Source organism: Populus euphratica, unplaced genomic scaffold (genome assembly GCF_000495115.2).
Source record: "Populus euphratica unplaced genomic scaffold, PopEup_1.0 scaffold299.1, whole genome shotgun sequence".
Lineage (NCBI taxonomy): Eukaryota > Viridiplantae > Streptophyta > Magnoliopsida > Malpighiales > Salicaceae > Populus > Populus euphratica.
In genome coordinates, this window is record NW_011500183.1 from 240,571 (window position 1) to 256,466 (window position 15,896).

The 15,896-nt window shown below is 40.0% G+C and overlaps 2 protein-coding genes across 2 annotated transcripts; both read left to right on the top strand.

Moving 5' to 3' along the window:
* Positions 1–116: 116 nt before the first annotated feature.
* LOC105111571 (NADP-dependent alkenal double bond reductase P1-like) lies at positions 117–11,223 on the top strand. Its single transcript, XM_011006972.1, has 6 exons — positions 117–595; positions 726–906; positions 1,003–1,082; positions 6,419–6,505; positions 6,672–6,754; positions 10,588–11,223. Exons 1-6 carry the CDS (start codon positions 350–352, stop codon positions 10,964–10,966), a joined length of 1,056 nt encoding a protein of 351 aa, XP_011005274.1. The 5' UTR covers positions 117–349; the 3' UTR covers positions 10,967–11,223.
* A 300-nt stretch (positions 11,224–11,523) lies between these two features.
* Positions 11,524–15,012, top strand: LOC105111570 (2-alkenal reductase (NADP(+)-dependent)-like). Its single transcript, XM_011006971.1, has 5 exons — positions 11,524–12,008; positions 12,680–12,857; positions 13,539–13,705; positions 14,070–14,152; positions 14,424–15,012. The coding sequence occupies exons 1-5, from the start codon at positions 11,769–11,771 to the stop codon at positions 14,800–14,802; spliced, it is 1,047 nt and encodes a 348-aa protein (XP_011005273.1). The 5' UTR covers positions 11,524–11,768; the 3' UTR covers positions 14,803–15,012.
* Positions 15,013–15,896: the final 884 nt, after the last annotated feature.

The window sequence follows — 15,896 nt, forward strand, 5'->3', positions numbered from 1 at the left end:
CTATACCAAGAGAAGTAATGATACGAAGGCCGACATCTGTCTTTCTTGGACTAGTCACGCACTAGCTACTAGATCCATAGTCAAGCAAAACAAACGCACATGTGTTGATTCTCAACTTCAAATCTCACCAAGAAGCTATGTGTGGCTTAAATTCACTAGGAATCAAGAAAAAATGGAAACCATAGTGCCATAACAATGTGGTTACCGCCCAAATCTGACCAGAAGTAAATTGCTAGATACTATAAATAGGACTTACAATCGGCACCTACATCATCAGCAACGTAAACTCTGATAATACATAACTAGGTCTTGGGTCATCTTGCAAGTTGGAAGCTAAAACATCAGCAATATGGCAAGAGATATCAGAGGTGAAGTGAGCAATAAGCAAGTGGTACTCAAGAACTATGTCTGTGGTTTTCCAAAAGAATCAGACTTCGAAGTGACAACCACAACAATAAAACTCAAAGTACCAGAAGATAGTAAAAATGCGGTTTTGCTAAAGACCCTATACCTTTCTTGTGATCCTTACCTCCGTGGTCGCATGAGATACACGCCGGTTACCGATCCTGACTTCTGTTCCTACACCCTTGGCTCAGTATGCGAACTCACTCTTCTTCTTTTTTTTCTCCAATAAAAGCACCACAACGAATCAAATTGTGGACTGGCTCGATTATATTGATTATGCGTGCTTTTCTAATTTCTTCTGTTTTGTTGAAATTGAACAGCCAATATCTGGATTTGCAGTAGCTACAGTGGTTGATTCGGGGCACCCTGACTTCAAGAAAGGTGATCTTGTTTGGGGGAGGAGAGTAGGCTGGGAAAAGTATAGTCTAGTGACCACACCTGAATGCCTCACCAAAATCCTCCATATTGATGTACCCTTTTCCTACTATACTGGAATTCTTGGTAAGTTTTCTTACTTTTTGTTGTAAATCTTAACTATGTAGCTGTCTTGTTATGAATTCAATGAGCTACAACTCGTGTGTGCATGTACTTCAACAGGCATGCCCGGAATCACTGCTTATTTTGGTTTCTTTGAAATTTGTTCTCCTAAGAAAGGGGAAAGCGTCTACGTTTCAGCGGCATTTGTTAGGAGATCCAAACATTCAAACACATACAAATTTACATGGTTCGGCAACTTGCCTACTCCACGGAGCTACTGGTTTGTATTAATCAAGCTCAAAAGCAATACAAACAACAAAACAAGGAGGAGGAGAAAACTTCTCAACTCAACTCAACTCTCACCCTTAGCTCTCTCTCTGTGTTTCTCTCTATCTCGTGTTCTGTCTCAGCTATCAATACACCTTCTATTTATAGCTGAGGAGGGAGATGATTGTTCAACAATGGTGGGCAAGTTAGGCACCTACCATTTGACTATGACTTCAACCATGGCTGCCACCAAACATGGCTGCCACCGGCCATTTGTGTCCACACATATAACAATCTCCCACTTGGACACAAATGGTGTTAGGTCTGTTTTTTAATCTTCAAGACCCACTGAAGCTTTACACAGCTTCAGTTTATCGAGAGTAACTCCTTTGGTTAACATGTCGGCTGGATTCTTGCTTCCACAGATCTTTTCAAGTAACAGTTGTTCATCGTCGAGCAATTGTCGGATGAAGTGATATTTGATCTGTATGTGCTTTGTTCTGGAGTGAAATGCTGGATTCTTGGCAAGGAAGATTGCACTCTGACTGTCACTATACAAAGTACCTTTTCCATGTATCTTGCCCAATTCTTGCAGGAAACTCTGTAGCCATACTATCTCTTTTGCGGACTCTGAAACTGCAACATATTCAGCTTCTGTCGTTGAAAGAGCAACTATCTTTTGCAAGGTAGAACTCCAAGAAACAGCAGTGCCTCCTAGAGTGTATATATAACCTGTAGTACTCTTTCTGCTATCAACATCTCCTGCTAGATCAGCATCTACAAAGCCTTCAAGTTTCAAACCGCCAGCTGTGAAAATAAGACATGTCTCCGATGAGCCTTTTAAGTACCTCATGATCCATTTCACTGCCTCCCAATGCTGCTTTCCAGGATTGCTCATATATCGGCTTACAACTCCCACTGCATGGGCAATGTCTGGTCTAGTACAGACCATAACATACATCAAAGAGCCGATAGCTGAGGCGTATGGAATCTGGTCCATGTATCCACGTTCTAGCTCAGTTTCTGGTGACTGGTCTCTACTGAGCTTGAAATGATTCCCCAGAGGTGTACATACTGGCTTAGCATTATCCATACTAAACCTGCTGAGAACCTTCTTGACATACTCTGCCTGTGAAAGCTTTAGTATGCCTTTGTCTTTGTCTCTAATGATTCTCATGCCAAGTATTTGTTTAGCAGCTCCCAGATCCTTCATTTCAAACTGTTTTGACAACTGTTGCTTTAGCTTGTCAATCCCTTCCATGCTGGAACCTGCAATTAACATATCATCCACATATAGCAGTAGAATGATATAAGAGTTGTCAAAATGTTTGACATAGCAACAATGATCAGCCTGACATTTTGTGTATCCCGTACTACACATGAAGTTATCAAACTTCTTGTACCACTATCTTGGAGCTTGCTTCAAACCATATAGGCTCTTCTTTAGTTTGCAAACTTGACTCTCCTTTCCTGGTATTACAAACCCCTCTAGTTGTTGCATGTAAATGTCTTCCTCCAATTCTCCATGAAGAAATGTTGTTTTTACATCTAATTGTTCAAGATGTAAATTTTCTGCAGCTACTATCCCCAGAACAACTCTGATCGTTGTAAGCTTCACAATTAGAGAAAATATCTCAGAATAGTCGATCCCTTTCTTTTGCTGAAACCCTTTTACAACAAGTCTTGCTTTGAACCGTTTGCTTCCGTCATGCTCGGTCTTTACTCTGTAAACCCACTTGTTTTACAAGGCCTTCTTTCCTTCAGGCAGTTTGGTTAACTCCCAAGTCTTGTTCTTCAGCAATGACTCCATCTCGTCCTTCATGGCTAACTCCTACTTGCTCGAGTTTCCATCTTGTAAGGATTCTTCATAATTTAATGGTTCACCACCATCGGTCAGCAAGATATAATTCAGTAGAAGTGTGAACCATTGTGGAGGCTTTATAGTCCTTGAAGACCTGCGAACAGCTGGTTCACTTGGCTCTACACTATCTTGTGTAGAAGTAGTGGGTACTGAAGTGCTTGAACTGTCTTGTATGGACTCTTGAGTGGTAACATCAGGAAGCCCTTCTAATTGTATGAATTCAGATTTCTGTGGACTCGTATCTGAATCAGTTATCTCTAGTTCTGTACTTGATTTGTCTTTGTACAAAACTTTCTCGTTGAAGATCACGTTCCTGCTTCTGATAATCTTCCTGTTTTGATTATCCCAGAACCGAAATCCAAATTCTTCATCTCCATAGCCAATAAAGAAACATTTCTTTGATTTGGCATCCAGCTTGTTACGAGCATCAGAGTCTACATGCACATAGGAAACACACCCAAAGACTTTTAGGTGAGCAAGCTGTACTTCTTTTCCTCTCCAGACTTCCTCGGGTAGTCTGAACTCCAAAGGTACTGATGGTCCACGGTTGATCAAGTAAACTGCAGTATGAACTGCATCAGCCCAGAATGTTTGAGGTAGCCCAGAATGCAACCTCATGCTTCTAGCTCGTTCATTGATGGTTCGGTTCATCCGTTCAGCAATACCATTCTATTGTGGTGTGCCTGGAACTGTCTTTTCCATTCTGATACCGTTGACAGCGCAATACTCCTTGAAACCTCCATTAATGTATTCTCCTCCATTATCAGATCGTAAGCATTTCAGCTTCAAACCTGATTCAGTCTCAACCATAGCCTTCCATTTCTTGAATGTGTCAAACACATCAGATTTATTTTTCAGAAAGTAGACCCATACCTTTCTGCTAAAGTCATCAATAAAAGTGACATAGTACCGAGAACCGCCAAGAGATGCTACTGGAGCTGGTCCCCATAAATCTGTGTGCACCAGTTCTAGTTTTCTTGGTCTTAAGGTCCTGCCAACCTTTAAGAAACTGAGCTTCTTCTGTTTTCCGAGAACACAGCTTTCACAAATGTCTAGATCAACATTTTTTAATTCTGGCAGCTTTCCCTTTGACTGAAGTATCTTCATCCCCTTTTGACTCATATGGCCGAGTCTACAATGCCATAGCTGCGCCTGATTATCTGCTTCAGTAGAGGCAATTATATCTGCTGATCTTGTGGTCATATACAGAGTGCCAGTTTTCTTTCCACGAGCCAAAACCATTGCTCCCTTTGATACCTTCCACATTCCTCCAGAGAAAAGGATTGAATGGCCACTATCATCAAGTTGTCCGACCGAGATCAACTTCTTCTTTAGTTCAGGAACATGCCTTACATTTTGCAAGTTCCATGTAGATCCATTCATTGTCTTAATTTGCACATCTCCTATACCCACAATATCCAATGGTTGTCCATCGGCCAGATAGACTACCCCATAATTTCCAGCAGTGTAATTTTGCATCATTTCATGGTGTGGAGTACAGTGAAATGAAGCTCCAGAATCAAGAACCCAATCATCAATAGGACTATGTACAGCAAGGATCAAAGCATCTTGTACCTCGTTTGTAGTGGCATTTACAGAATCAGCTTCAGGTTTCTTTGGTTTTGTGCAACTCCTCATGAAATGACCAGGTTTGCCACAATTCCAACATTCAACCTGCTTCCTAGGTCCAAACTTGCTTTTGCTTCTGTACCTGAATTTTGATCTGCCTCTGGATAAGCCTCTGTCTTGTCTCCTTCCTCGAGTGTTGATGTTGAAAGCTGAACCTGAACTTGAGCTTTCACCCGAGTCTTTTCTTCGTACTTCTTCAGCTAAAATCAGGTCTCGGATATCATCATACTTTAATTTGGATTTTCCAGCTGAGTTGCTTACGGCTGTTCTCATACCTTCCCAACTGCTTGGAAGTGAAGCTAGCAAAATAAGTGCTTAGATCTCATCATCAAACTCAATTTCAACGGATGACAATTGATTTGTGATGGTGTTGAAATTATTAAAATGCTGTGTAACAGAGGTGCTTTCTGTCATCTTCAGGTTGAACAGCTTCTTCATCAAGTGCACTTTGTTATTTGCTGATGGCTTCTCATACATCCCAGACAAGGCTTCCATCAATCTTGCTGTGGATTTCTCTTTTGTAACATTATGAGCACCTCTTCTTGACAATGATAGCCGGATAATGCCCAAGACTTGTCTATCAAGTATTTGCCAATCTTCTTCTGACATGTTTTCTGGCTTGCTCCCCAACAGAGGAAGATGAAGTTTCTTCCCATATAGATAATCTTCAATTTGCATTTTCCAATATCCAAAATCAGTTCCATCAAATTTTTCAATTCCTACAGCCTTTATTTCATCAGCCATTTTTACTCTTTCTCGGATTTGAATCTCAAAAATCTGACCTTACAGATGTGTCCTGAATGGCCAAAAATGCTGGAAACGACACTGAGATCACCCAAATCGGACTTCGGATGGCTCCGATTTAAACAATCAAAAATTGAGATAACTGGACGCTGCAGATGAAGCCACGTGGCAGGAGGAATAGTCTCTGCGCCACACCGGATCAAAACCCAGTTATGCTGACGTGGCAAGCTGACGTGTCAGACACGTAGGCAATGTGGGGTCCACCTATTCTGACGTGGCAGATCCACGGAGATTTTCGGCTGACGTGACAGTGATGGCGTGTCAGATGACGTGTCGGCTGACGGGGGGTTGACCGGTCAGACTGCTGATGTGGCAGGGTGCGCGGCTGCTGACTGTGCCGGACGGCTGACGTGGCAGTGTCAATTTGCAGGAAACGGCGAGGAAGACGCGTGAAGCGCGTACGGCGCGTCTGTGCGCGTGGACAGTACTGGTGGTGACGCGTGCAGGCGCGTGCGGGCATGCAGGACGTCTGAGGTTCACCGGGTTTTCACCAGTGGATTCCTCTCGTCGTCCTCTTCACGGTGGTATGTTCAAAAACACGTTTTGAGAACTTTGATTTTTGAGTTTGGATTAAACACCCTCTTTTTCAAGAACTTTCAAGAACAAGCTCTGATACCAGTTGTTAGGAGATCCAAACATTCAAACACACACAAATTTACGTGGTTCGGCAACTTGCCTACTCCACGGAGCTACTGGTTTGTATTAATAAAGCTCAAAAGCAATACAAACAACAAAACAAGGAGGAGGAGAAAACTTCTCAACTCAACTCAACTCTCACCCTTAGCTCTCTCTCTGTGTTTCTCTCTATCTCGTGTTCTGTCTCAGCTATCAATACACCTTCTATTTATAACTGAGGAGGGAGATGATTGTTCAATAATGGTGGGCAAGTTAGGCACCTACCATTTGACTATGACTTCAACCATGGCTGCCACCAAACATGGCTGCCACCGGCCATTTGTGTCCACACACATAACAGCATCTGGTGCAGTTGGTCAGCTTGTGGGGCAGATTGCTAATTTGATGGGTTGCTATGTTGTTGGAAGTGCAGGTAGTAAAGAAAAGGTGGGAAAACCTTTGTTACTCTTTTCATTATTTCACTTGACATGCTTTTATCCTATGGCTTCTTACTTCACTAGCTACAATTTGCGTGAGGAAGTTGTTAATCAGATTAGTCCATCCTAGACATGTGAATTTGATCGCATCTTGTTTTGATTTCATGGTATTATAGGTTGAACTGTTGAAGAGCAAATTTGGGTTTGATGGTGCTTTCAACTATAAAGAGGAACATGACTTGGATGCTGCCTTAAAACGGTCAGTCCATATAAAGAGAGATTCACAAATCACTTTCATGAATCCAGAATCCATGGAAGTGATCCAGATTTACGGTTTTGTATATGAAACTTGAGATTGAGAAAACATCCCTTATGTTAGGATACCGGCATGCAAACCCGACAAGACAAAAGGTAAGGGACAAGATAAAATGAGAAATGACACACAAGAATTTACGTGGTTCACCCAATTTGGCTACGTCCACGAGCAAGTATAGAAGGATTTTACTAAGTAATGTGGGAATACAATTTCTCTCTAATAATAGGAGAACAACAAAAATCTCTCTATTATTAGGAGAAAACACCTCACTTACTATCTCACAAATACCTCACAATTTTGTGGGATTACTCTCTTTCTCTCTTTAATTCTGAGCATATCCTTTCACCACCAATCTTGCACGATACCGCTCCACTTGATCATTGCCATCACGTTTTATCTTGTAAACCCATTTGTTGCCAATGGCCTTTCTTCCTTGTGGTAGCGGAACAAGATCCCAAGTATTATTCTTGTACAGAGCTTCAATCTCCTCTTGCATTGCTGTCATCCACATAGACACATCTGTGCTTTTAATAGCCTCATGGAAAGTTGATGGCTCTCCATCCTCTGTTAGAAGACAGTATGCAATGTTACTTTCAGTAACATATTCTGAGTGCCAAGCCGGTGGTCTTCTTTCACGAGTCGACCGCCGAACTTCAGGAGTTTCATACTCTATTTGTTCTTGCTCTTCATGCTCTGGTACAGCTTCAGAAAAAACATGATTCTGAGTATTTTCCACATGAACTGGTGTAGTCTCCTTGAGAATGCTATTATGTTCTTCCATTTGTATTTTACCTTCTGCAAATATGACATCTCTGCTGATCACTACCTTGTGGGCAGTGGGATCCCACAAGCGATACCCCTTCACTCCATCAGCATATCCCAAGAATACACATTTTCTGGATTTTGAATCCAGCTTGCTAACTTCTTGTATATTGTACATCACGTACACAAGACTTCCAAATATATGCAATCGAGAATAATCAGCTGGTTTTCCAGTCCACATCTCCATCGGTGTCTTCAACTCAATTGCGGTTGATGGAGATCGATTTATCACATAACAGGCGGTATTGACTGCTTCTGCCCAGAATGACTTTCCTAGACCTGCAGCTTTCAACATTGCTCTTGTTCTTTCTAATAGAGTTTTGTTCATCCGCTCTGCCACTCCATTTTGTTGTGGAGTGTATGCCGTTGTGAACTGCCTTTTGATACCTTCATATTGACAGAAGTTATCAAATTCATCACTGGTATATTCTCCTCCATTGTCAGTCCTCAGACACTTGATCTTCTTTTCAGATTCAAGTTCCACCCGCGCTTTGAAAGTTTTAAAGACTGTAAGCACATCTGCCTTCCTTCTAATTGGATACACCCAACATCTCCTGGAGAAGTCATCTATGAATGATACAAAGTATCTTGCTCCTCCCAAGGATACAACCGGTGCTTGCCAAACATCAGAGTGAATCAGGTCTAAGATGCATTTGCTCTTAGTTGTTGATGTGCCAAACTTCAACCTGTGTTGTTTACTTGTAACACAGTGCTCACAAAAAGGTAAAGTAACCTTTGTAAGCCCAGGGAGTAACTTCTGATCAGAGAGAACCTTTAAACCTTTTTCTGACATGTGACCTAGTTTTTGATGCCACATCATCGTCTTCTCTTCTGCAGGACTGGCTGATGCGATTGATGCTTCTGCCTCATGATGTGTTTCTCCCATTAATGCAAATACATTTGCAACTGTCTTTCTTGCCTTTAAAACCACCAGCGCTCCTTTGATGATTTTCATGATTCCATTTTCTGTTCGGATCTTACAGCCAAGACTATCAAATTGTCCTATGGACAAAAGATTCTTCTTTAAGTCTTTCACATGTCGCACTTCTGAAATAGTACGAATCAAGCCATCATACATCCTCAATTTGATGGTGCCAATGCCGACAATCTCTAAAGCATGATTATCACCCATGAACACTTTGCCTCCAGAGATAGGTTTATATGTATGGAACCAATCTCGATTAGGAGTCATATGCCATGTTGCTCCTGAATCCATTAGTCAGACCTCAGTGAGCTCTTCTGTATCTGTAGAGATTGTCGCTGCTTCACTATATAAAACATCTCCATCTTCTGAGGTACTCGCAACACACCCTTGAGATTTTGATGACTCTGCAGAATTCTCTATACCCCTTTTAAACCAACAATCCTTTTTGAAGTGCCCCTTTTTGCCACAGTTGTAGCATTTCACAGCCTTCTTACTTCTTGATTTGGACCTCCCCTGCCTTTGACTCCCACTAGAGCCACGCTCCGTTGATCTTCCTCTTGACACCAATAATGCCTCTGCTTGGTTTGAACTGTTTCTGTCTCCTTTGTTTTTGCGCCTATTTTCTTCTTCCAAGATAGCGGCTGCAACATCATCGAAGACTAGATAATCTGAGAGGATATTATTTGTCAAGTTGATAATGAGTTGATCATACGAATCAGGAAGACTTTGAAGTAGAAGCTCTGCACGTTCATTTTCCTCTATTTGCTGACCCAATGTAGTGAGTTGTGAAAATAGAGTTCTTATTGTGTTGATATGGTCAGTCACCGATGTGGTTTCTGCCATTCGAAGGGTATAAAGTCTCCGCTTTAAGAAAATCTTATTGTGCAAAGACTTGGACTCGTATAGCTTTGTTAGAGTCTCCCATATCTCCTTAGCTGTTTTCTTCTCCGCCACACTTGATAATACTTCATCGGCTAATGCTAAATGTATGTTAGCAATAGCATTGCCATCCATCTCATTCCATTTTGCATCATCAGTGATCTCCGCGGGCCGATCCCCAATTGCTGCCAAGCAATTGTCTTTCCTTAAAATTGCCTTAATTCTCATTTTCCACAATGAGAAATTGCTCCCATTAAACCTCTCAATCTCGTACTTTGCTGCCATTGTATTCACCAAGATCTATTCAACTATCACTATTTCACAGATCTGTAACGTATATAGAAATAGTATCGTGTGAATAATACTTCACTAAGTAAGTTCCCAGGAAAGATTGGAGGGGTCACAAACGGTCCCGCTTAAAACCCAATCTCCTTAGACAGAACTTCCTAGACTGTATTTAATCACCGCACTAACTTTCTATATACGCCAACAGCAACGTATGTGAACAGTACCGTATGAATGAATAGTAACCGTATAGATGAATAGTATCATATACGTGAATAGTACCGTATACACGAATAACTTTTGTGTATTAATCAACACCAACCAGAAGGCTCTGATACCACTGTTAGGATACCGGCATGCAAACCCGACAAGACAAAAGGTAAGGGACAAGATAAAATGAGAAATGACACACAAGAATTTACGTGGTTCACCCAATTTGGCTACGTCCACGAGCAAGTATAGAAGGATTTTACTAAGTAATGTGGGAATACAATTTCTCTCTAATAATAGGAGAACAACAAAAATCTCTCTATTATTAGGAGAAAACACCTCACTTACTATCTCACAAATACCTCACAATTTTGTGGGATTACTCTCTTCTCACCCTCTCTTCTTTCTCTCTTATGGTGTGTATATAATGCTTGGATGCATTGCCTATTTATAGGCAAGCATCCATGCAAAAGACAAGGGGTTAGGCAAATAGCACCAATTTGGTGCATACAATTTTTTACTAAGATGGCTACACCTTCTCCCACCATTTTTTACTAAGGTGTAAAAGGATGACTACACCTTCTCCCACCATTTTTGACTAAGGTGGGTTAGCTTCACACCTTATATATGATTTGAGGTTTGTTTCCATTACTAGGTACTTCCCCGAAGGCATCGACATTTACTTTGAGAATGTTGGGGGGAAAATGCTTGATGCTGTGCTTCTAAACATGAGATTGCGCGGCCGCATTGCTGCTTGTGGAATGATCTCGCAGTACAATCTTCATCAACCTGAAACCATTCAAAACTTGACGAATATTGTTTATAAGCGGATTCGAATACAAGGGTTTGTGGTTATGGATTACTTTGACCAGTACTCCAAGTTCTTGGATTTTATTCTGCCTTGTATCAGAGAAGGGAAGATTGTTTATGTGGAAGACATAGCTGAAGGACTCGAGAGTGGCCCTGCTGCTTTGATCGGCCTTTTTAGCGGCCGCAACATCGGAAAGCAAGTAGTGAAGGTTACTGATGAGTGATCAGTATTCTTCAGCATACCTTAGCATTATTTTTGAGTGATATTAAAGCAGTTTAATTTTATAGGCCTATTTTTAGCAGCCTACCTTGATCTTCATCAGAATTTTTAGACATTATAGAGATGTAAAACCGCATTTCGGGTATGACAATAAGAGAGATGGCTTACATATCTTGTTAAGCTCTTTTTCATGCATGATCATAGACAATATCAGTTGAAGATTTTCGATTATTATGCCATGAACAACTACTTTTTCTCTTATGCTTGAAAACGATGACGATTAACATAGCATTGTTTGCAATTTACCAAAATATTGTTGAAGATTACGTTAATGACTATTATCATGATTCCTTGGATCCTGTATTGTCTTACGTAAGAGAGAAGGGAAGATAAAGTAGGAGGAGGACATTGATGAAGGACGATAGAGTGGCCCTGCAGCTCTGGTACGTGTGCGTTTTCTGTGGTCTTTAACAGTGTAAGGATATGTGATGGGACCCATTAACATGTATAATCTTAAGTTCTCAAAAATAAATATAAAGGTAATGGGACTCTAAAATGGAAATTGAACCACACAATATTTAAAAAAAAAACTTTTCTAAGCAAAATTATTCCAAAAATGCAAAAATTAACTTCATTAATTTCGAAGTAGTGATTTTTACGAATATTCTGAATAATTGGTTTAATTTGCGTATCCCTCCTACATGGCCCATCAACCCATCCGCCTTTACTACTTTACCGTGAAAGATAAGCCGACAGTTGTAACTTGAAGCTTCCAGAGAGTTTGGAGAGCGTGCCTGAGCTCAACAATGGCAGGTAGTGGTGAAACAGTGAGCAACAAGCGTGTGTTATTCAAGAAATATGTGTCTGGTTTCCCAAAAGAATCAGACATGTATGTTGCCACTACTACCACTGAACTCAAAGTACCAGATGGTTGTAATAATGGGGTTCTTGTTAAGAATCTCTATCTTTCTTGTGACCCGTATATGGTAGTTTTGATGAAGAAGTCCATAGACCCAAGGACTTTCACTTCGTATACCCCAGGCTCTGTAAGCCCTTTTCTTATCTCTCGTTTTTCGTTTTTTGCTTTTGTTTTCTGATTGGGTGCTGAGAATTGGAAAGAAAATGTGTTTAGGAAAGTAAAGTTTTCGGCTTTATGGGTTAGGACAAGTGGGAATTGTGGAGGGTTTTGTTTAATGTTCCTTTCGAGTGATAAGAGGATGAAACTGGTGCCATTTTTGTGATTTTTGTTGAAAGCTTATAGCCTTTATTGAAAGACTATTGATTCCTGTTGACAGCTTAGGACTTAAACAGTTGATCAATGGAATTAAACTTAACAATCTATCAAGCCCGTGTACTGTAGTTTTTTCCTAGTTCTTTAGTCAATATGTTGTGGATTTCTAAGGAAGAATGTCTATTGAAAATTGTGTCCCTTAATTTACCAATCTTGCTGTCATTGCCTACTTATTATAACTGGAAAAGAAAGACGGGGACTAGTTGCATGGGAATATTTCTGTTGCAAAGCATTGGAGAGACATATACCTAAATGGAAATGAACTGTTTGATATTTTATTTCTAAGAATTTTGGAAATTAGACACAGATGATTGGAAATAAATCTCCTGTAAATTTAGCTCAGCTTACATTTTTGAAATTGCTGGTTCGTATATGGCTAGTGTACTAAATTTGCATTTTGTAACTTGTGTGGTGGAAACTTGCCAGCCATTACGTGGGTATGGAGTGGCGAAAGTGGTGGATTCTAGGCACCCGGGCTTTAAAGAAGGCGACTTTGTTTGGGGGACAGTAGGCTGGGAAGAGTACAGTCTTATCACTTCATTCCAACCCTTCTTTAAAATTCAGGATACTGATGTACCCCTTTCATACTATACAGGAATTCTTGGTAAGTCATAGAAGGTTCTGGTATGTGTAAACTATCATCAATTAGATGCATTACAAGAACTTTTGGTCATTACAAACAGAAAATCCCCCATACCATAGGAAAGACGTAATTTTTTTCATAGTCATTCCCTGTTATCATTAGCATGTCACTCACTCACCCTGTAAGTTTTTTTTTTTTTTTTTGCCCACAGCAATAACTAGGCGCAATTAAACTTGAATGATGTATATCTCCCCATTCCTAGAAGTTTGCTATTATGTTGCGATAGTTCCTACAACTGAATTGTCTTAGGAGTTAAACAAAATGAACTGAATGTGGTTCTTGGGATCCAAAACTGACTCCAACGCAAGACATTGTTTATTATATTCATTTTTTGTTGTTAGGATAACTTCACTTTCATGTATGGTGTTCTAAGTGTGTTTGGGGTCAATCTTGCAGTGAGCTAATTATAACTCCATGCCACAAAGAGAAGGAAAAAATGCATCTAATAAAATTTGTGCATTGTTGCATAGCAATTCTGCTTTTGTTTCCAAGATTTTCATGTCGCTCTGTTTCTTTGTTTTTCTGTCCTTCCAATTTTTTATTAGGTCTGACTGCTTATGCTGGTTTCTATGAGGTTTGTTCTCCAAAGAGAGGAAATTATGTTTTCATTTCAACTCATTGTATGTGCATTTGCTTTTACAGGCATGCCTGGTATGACTGCTTATTTTGGTTTCTATCAAGTTTGTTCTCCAAAGAAAGGGGAGCACGTCTACATTTCAGCAGCATCTGGTGCTGTTGGTCAGCTTGTTGGCCAGTTTGCAAAGCTAATGGGTTGTTATGTTGTTGGAAGTGCCGGAAGTAAAGAAAAGGTGAGCCAGCATTCACTGTTATACTTTCGTTATTAGGCTATTCCTGGTATCATTGAATCTGGTAAATAAATTTTACTTGCAAAGAACTTTATCTTGTACTTCCCAATTTTCCATCTATTAATGGGCCTACAGCTCATGTTCTGTGAATTTTGAGCACCGTACAGTGCATGATTGTTTCCTATGAGGGAGCACAAACACAAGGCATAGTTTCTTCTTGAAATTTCGTCCATTGACATCACATTGAAGAGTTTGACAACAACATTGGATCTTGCTTTTCCTTTCTTGCATGTTGTGACCCCCTCCATTGGTTGGGTGATTGACCCTGAGATATATAGTACCTTTTTCTCTTCTCATGTTTAATCAGGTTGATTTATTGAAGAATAAATTTGGGTTTGACGAGGCTTTTAATTACAAAGAGGAGCCTGACTTAAATGCTGCACTGGGAAGGTCAGTATATGTAAATGTTATTGCATTAAGCCAACTCACTGATATACTTAATTTTTTTCAAGTCATCTTTTGCCATCCCATGGAGATTATGTTTCTCTCAAATTTCACCAGCATGAAGTGGACATCTAAAACCATTCATCACCAAAATGTTGTAGAGAACATATTATTTGGGGAGGGGAGGGTAGGGGGAAGAAATGGAGTGATAAACATCACATTAGCTTTGGCAATATGATTTCAAGCATTGATGGTAACTGGCCTCCAACTGTTACAGATACTTCCCTGAAGGCATTGACATATATTTTGAAAATGTTGGGGGCAAGATGCTTGACGCCGTGCTTCCAAATATGAGACTTCGTGGCCGTATTGCGGTATGTGGAATGATCTCACAATACAATCTTGACAAACCTGAAGGTGTATTTAATTTAATGACTGTCGTTTACAAGCGGGTACGCATAGAAGGATTTGTGGTTACAGATTATTATGATCAATATCCCAAGTTCCTAGATTTTGTTTTGCCTTGCATAAGAGAGGGAAAGATAAAGTACATGGAAGACATTTCTGAAGGACTCGAGAATGGCCCTGCGGCGCTGGTAGGCCTTTTCAGTGGACAAAATGTTGGGAAAAAGCTGGTTGTAGTTGCTCGTGAGTGATTGTAGCCCATTGTATCGTTTTCTTTGTTTCTAGCTTTGGGACGAAGGCTGTTATCATTTTAAAAGTTGAAGGTGGTTGTGCACGCATTTTTTCTGTGTAATGGCTGTGTTAATAATTCAAGCCTGGACAATTTTGGTTTGATGATGTGTCCTTCTCAAAGTGTGGTTCCGACTGCTATACTTATAATATTCATTTTCTCCTGCTTCAAAGCCATAGATTTTCATGTAGAAAGATGTTTTTTCATGTTGAAGAAACGACGAAAAAGCTTCTCCCTGCAGTAAATACTGTCACATTTACGGTGCTGAAAAGGATAAAAAAACCACCTCTGAACCCTTCTTTTTGTGGGGCCTGTGCTTTGATCTCTTTCTGTAAGATGGCATTTTGGGGTCTTTACAATGGGGGTCGTTATTGTTGAACTTTTTTTGTTGTTTTTGTTGCTAGAAAGCCATATTGCTTTTAGTTTTTGAATATTTGATGTGCCTTGGATTTTATTTTTAAACAATGAAAAAAAATTATGATCTAGCCAATGCATACTAGAGAGGAGAATCTAGCAAGTTGTGAAATTGCTCAGCTCATACATCGATTTTGTGATTGATTTTAGTGGTACTGTAAATGAACTTGAACCAAGGTATCAGAACTTAGCTACCCTCAGGTCCATCTAGCACCTTTCAATGGTGCGCTTCTGCTGCCACTTAATTTGTTGTTTTGCATAAACTAGTCGATTGGTTGAGTGTTGTGGATGATTCAGACAACTGTTTTCTAGTTTTTTTTTTTAAAAAAAATAGATCTCTGTATAAACAACCGATTGATCGCTTCTAGCTTTTCGAGAAACTGGTCAACCAGCTATTTGTCTTCACAGTATGTTATTTTCGCTTCTAATTCTCTGATAACTTTTGCTTCTCTTACCGGTTACCTTCGCCTAGTTTAACCTAGGTAACATGCCCTTTATACTTCTTCGGGTATGTTTTTGTACTTTTATATACATTTTTCTCTTCTACACGATTACTCTTTTTACTCCTCGTTTCTTTCTTTTACAACATGAAAGTGATTTCTCTTTTTGGTGTTGTTTTTAGCACTTAAAGAACATGTTAGT